The sequence below is a fragment of the Triticum dicoccoides genome, chromosome 1A (genome assembly GCF_002162155.2).
Source record: "Triticum dicoccoides isolate Atlit2015 ecotype Zavitan chromosome 1A, WEW_v2.0, whole genome shotgun sequence".
In the NCBI taxonomy this organism is placed as follows: Eukaryota; Viridiplantae; Streptophyta; class Magnoliopsida; order Poales; family Poaceae; genus Triticum; species Triticum dicoccoides.
The window spans coordinates 17,550,833-17,556,349 of record NC_041380.1 but is presented as its reverse complement, the minus strand read 5'-3'; the positions used below and the strand labels follow the sequence as shown (position 1 = coordinate 17,556,349).

Sequence of the window (5,517 nt, the reverse complement as noted above, 5' to 3'; positions counted from 1 at the left end):
AACAAAATGACATCTTGTTTCCTATTTCTACTTATAGAATTTGAGATACATGTCATCCCATTTAATCCTATCCTATGAACCAAAAGAGGCCTTAATGATTGCCGACCCGGTCCAGCCGTGTCCTGTTTGCCGCGGGCGGAACATGGTAAATTCACTGGCCGAGTTCTTTTTTGGTTCTTGCTTTCAAAATTCAAAACATTGCCGCGACTGCTAAATTAAGCTGATTTTTTTTTGCGCACCGTACGTGCCCCTTAAGACCGCTATTATGGTAGAGTTTCTCTAAGCTGCAGGCGCTCCCATCAGAATTAAGAAAACAAACCAGCTCAGTCGTCGGTGTATTCAACTCCGATATAAAAAAATTGAATCCGTTAGCAAATCATGTTCTATAAAGTGGGAGCACTCCCAGTGAGTTCTATCACCAGAGTTGAGAAATACAATCTTACGTTAAGTGCACCTTACAAACCCTTGCTAGCAAGCCCTTGCTACTTAGCTAGTACTCCTTGGTGCTGATCAATGGCGGCGGTGAAGTTGGAGGAAGTGAGAAGGGCACAGCGGGCTGAGGGTCTGGCGACTGTGCTGGCAATCGGCACGGCCGTCCCGGCCAACTGCGTGTACCAGGCCACCTACCCAGACTACTACTTCAGGGTCACCAAGAGCGAGCACCTCCCGGACCTCAAGGAGAAGTTCGAGAGGATGTGCGAGAAGTCCACCATCAGGAAGAGGCACATGCACCTCACTGAGGAAATCCTCAAAAAGAACCCCAGCATCTGCTCCCACATGGAGCCGTCACTGAACACGCGCCATGACATTGTCGTCGTCGAGGTCCCCAAGCTCGGGAAAGAGGCGGCAGAGAGGGCGATCAAGGAGTGGGGCCAGCCGCTGTCCAGGATCACCCACGTCATCTTCTGCACCACCTCCGGCGTGGACATGCCGGGCGCCGACTACCAGCTCACCAGGCTGCTCGGCCTCTCCCCGACGGTGAAACGCCTCATGATGTACCAGCAAGGGTGCTTCGGCGGTGCCACCGTGCTCCGCATGGCCAAAGACATTGCCGAAAACAACCGCGGCGCACGCGGGCTAGTGGTCTGCTCAGAGATCACCACCATGGCCTTCCGTGGCCCCAGCAAGTCCCATCTGGACTCGTTGGTCGGCCATGCACTCTTTGGCGATGGCGCAGCCGCTGCCATCATTGGTGCGGACCCCGACGAGCCCTTCGAGAAGCCACTCTTCCAGCTGGTATCAGCGAGGCAAACCATCCTGCCCGGTTCTGAGGGCGCCATCAACGGCCACCTAACGGAGGCGGGGCTCACCATCCACCTTCTCAAAGACGTACCTGGGCTCATCTCTGAGAACATCGAGCAGGCGCTCGAGGACGCCTTCAAGCCTCTAGGCATCCACGACTGGAACTCCATCTTCTGGATTGCACACCCTGGCGGGCCGGCGATCCTAGACATGGTCGAGGAGAAAGTTGGCCTTGACAAGGAGCGCATGCGCGCCAGCCGAGAGGTCTTGTCCGAATATGGCAACATGTCCAGTGCATGTGTCCTCTTCGTCCTCGACGTGATGCGTAAGACCTCTTCCCAGGATGGCCACGCCACCACTGGAGAAGGTAAGGAGTGGGGTGTCCTCTTCGGCTTCGGCCCTGGCCTCACGGTCGAGACACTCGTCCTCTACAGCGTCCCAATCGCAGCCACTGCATGATCGATCAGCAAAGCACACTTTATTTATTCACCAACAGCATAAAATCACCGACACTATAAGTGATTACGAGAGCAACGGTGTGATGGCTGTCCTGAGTTTCCTTTATCCCTGGTTTTTCACTTTTTGTTGTGTTTCTGCTGTAAGAATTGATATGCGTTTTTCTCCAAAAACCTTGTTGTATGTGCTCGTGATGTACCTAATGTATTTTCGTAACGTTCAACATTATGCTTCTTATTAGTAATTTTATAATGTATGCGCTGCATTGTCTCTACATCCTCAATCAGGTCCGGTTCAGCTGCCTGTCTCTTTTCCCTCTCTTCCTAATCATTGCGCTTCTTAACCATCTATTTACATTGGCAGTGATTACTGCATACTGCATATGTTTGGGATGCTAAAGCGAATAATGCTCTTAATTAGACATACTAGTCATTAAAGCCATGCAGCTGCACGGGCTAGTGTTTTCGGTATTTATACACTAGTCATTAAACCCGTGTACCTGCAGGGGCTAGTGTTTTCGGTTTTTAAATATAGGAACATTGAGGACACTATTTTGATCAGTGTAATAGTATTTAATTTCTAATTTGGTAGATAAAAGGATCAAGTTAAACAGCTCCATCAATTTGTGATAGTACTGTTTGCATGTATACTCTTCTCCAGCCATCAATTGACGCACAACTATATTTCATGAAGGTTGCATGTGTATTGGTAGATCTAGTTTTGAAAATGCAAAATTCGGTGGATTTATCATTTGTTATCCTTTTTCCCCAGAAATTATGGCGGAGTTTTGTGTTATGGTTTAGAGACGTTGAGCATGCTTTGCGTGTCATTTTTAAGATCATATTTACATAACATATTCATGCAAAGTGTTCTATAGGGACTATATGTGGGCATTCATTCTCTCCTGGTAATATGTAGTGAATCCATGCACTTTATTCGTTCTGTCAGGAAAGATGCGATATTGAAACCATTTATATTACATGAAAATATATTGTCATGTTTACAAAAAAAATGTTAAACTTCATCAGATAGAAGACCTGATTTTTTTGGTTAATGATTAAATTTCTAAGAAAAACCTATTGAGGAAAAGTGGGGAATTCTAATTATTTGCCATTGAAAACACACAAGTCATATCGGTTCATGACATGGATAATTGTGTGTGTGCGCATGAGATCTTTCTCATAGATGATAACTGGAAGGCTTAATTTTATAACCTTGTAGCTCTATATTATCATGGAAATTTGAGCACATGATGATTTTAGTACTATTTGCACTATTCTCCTAATAATGGCATAAGTAGACATGTGTAGTTATCATACCTTGAGCCAAGGTATCGGCAAATCCCACACGCTGCAGTCAATGAACCAAGTAAATATATTTACTTGTCATCACTAGCCATATATGTGCTTCATGCGAAAAGCAGTAAATTAAGTGAAGAATTTGCCCAAATTTAAAGCTCACACAAGATAATAATCAAACCTCCAACTTGTTAGCGTGTACGACATAGATCAAACCTGCTTGAAACAATTACCTTTGCCCGCATCTAGAGCAAATGGATCCCGTTCATCGTCACGTAAATGTAGACCAAAGAAACTCATGCAGCTGCAATAGGCCAGTACTCACCACCAGCTCTTGGCATGGGCCTCCTCAGCACTTCACATTGTAGGGCAACGGTGTGCTCATCAACGCCTTCGCTCACCAAGGACCACCCCTCTTCATTCATGGCCAATCTGCAGATTTTCTTGTCACTAAAGTACTGTATGCGCCTACTATTTTTTTCTTCATGGAGATCACTCATTAGGAGCTACTGAATTTGGTCTTGTGTCGGCAAGAGCGTATTTTCAAAATTAATCAGTCAAAGTTTTTCTTTATCAGGAATGCATGCAGACATTCATTTAAGTTATGTCAATAAATTTGCACTTCTTTCACTTTTCTGTTAAACTACTACAGCAGATATATCTCAAAAGTATCTGACGGAGGTAAGGTGGGATTATAACTTCTTTAAATCTGCAACACATATATGGGTCTGTGTGTATCACATGTTTCTGACAGATGACAAACATCAGGCTTATTATTATTACATTGAGTTAGTAAAATTGGTATGGAGATCTCAGCATACAATCTTTTTTAATATTTATTTCTCCTAGTTATGATAAAAATATATACATAGTTATCACACGTTGCATTAGAAACTATCAGAAAATTCAACGCCTGCACCCAAATCTACACATATATGCATCAGAAAATAGATGCACATATGAACTACCAAAATCTATGGCACACATGAATTATATCATACCTGATTGATATATTACCTTCACCTGCATCTGGAGCAGTGAAAAAATGGCGCGCTATAGTGTCGCTAATAGCAATGCCATTGCGCTCTAAGAAATGCCTTGCTAAATAAATCAATGTACAATTTCTCACTAATAGTATGATAATAGAATATTTTGAAGGCCTTGCTATTTTTTCATAGCATGCTATTTTTTCATTGATCTGAAGTCACAATGCAGCCGCCTGTGGAGGTAGATCAAATTAATATAGACACTCGAGCTGCTAGCCTGCTGCCGGCCAGTATTCTGAATCATGTGTTGGCATGAACCTCATAAGCACTTCAACTTATCAACTAAATGCTTGTAGAATCACAATCCTTTAAAAATCATGGCCATATATTGATATATATGGAAACATGCAATCACTGCAGGTGCGTACAGCAGATCCGTATACCTGGCTGAGATGTCATTTAAACCTATAAGGATGCTAGCCGACCCTCCTATACGGAGCTCCCTTGGATTGGGATCTTCCTGGCCGTTCGATCACGTTGAATCTGGTCAACCGAGCAAGCAGGTCCGTCTGATTCTTATGAAGCTGCATGTGTGGAGCCTGAAGAGGAATGGAGGTGACTTCCGTGAAGCCTGTGCCGTCGAATCAATTAGCGGCCAGAGGTGATGATTAGATTTACTTTGTCCTGCCTCTGTTTTTTATCTATACTATTATTAATCTATAGTACTACTCCCTTTGTTCCTAAATATTTGTCTTTCTAAAGATTTCAACAAGTGACTACATACGAAGCAAAATGAGTGAATCTCCACTCTAAAATATGTCTATATACATCCGTATGTGGTAGTCCATTTGAAATCTTTAAAAAGACAAATATTTAGGAACGGAGAGAGTATTAAACAAGTAAACATATTCATCGGTACGTGCACCCAGCCTAGCCTACACGTAACAACACGGAAGAATTACGGCCTCCCGATCAGATCACTTAATTTCATCTAACCGTCAAAATTACACTAACCCACATCCAAGACTGCGTTTAGCGTTTTTCATGGGCGGACGAAAACTCTGTCAATCCCACGTCCGCCAGAGTAGCAGGGAGGGATCCCACGCCGCGTAATTAGCGCTAACATCCCATGTGATGAGAGGCCAGAGGCCGTCCGCTCGGAGACCCATGCCCTTGTGCGCTCACGGCGGAGAATTTTGCGGTGCATCGGCCGACGGCTGCTCCGGTCGCCAACCCTACTCCTGAGGGCGCCGAGTGCCGAGAAGTCAAGGGAGTGGTCCATCGATGTCGTCCTCCTCGGCTTGGTGGCCTTCATGGATGCGGGAGACCAGGTCGCCAGATCCATCGCTGGCCGACCAAAGGGTCCCCGTTGGACGGCCGGCAGCTGGAGCCTCACCTTCTACCTCCAACAGCCGTCCGGCACCCCATTGCTACCGGCACGTCGTCCCCTTCCCAACCAACGTGGCCGACAGCCTCACGGGATTCAGAGGAGATGCCTGTTTTGTTTGGGTGTTTTCTCCGTGTGGTACTGGTTG

At 45.3% G+C, this 5,517-nt stretch overlaps 1 protein-coding gene across 1 annotated transcript; it reads left to right on the top strand.

Moving 5' to 3' along the window:
* Positions 1–513: 513 nt before the first annotated feature.
* LOC119349646 (chalcone synthase 2-like) lies at positions 514–1,701 on the top strand. The gene has a single exon (XM_037617755.1). It carries the CDS (start codon positions 514–516, stop codon positions 1,699–1,701), a length of 1,188 nt encoding a protein of 395 aa, XP_037473652.1.
* Positions 1,702–5,517: the final 3,816 nt, after the last annotated feature.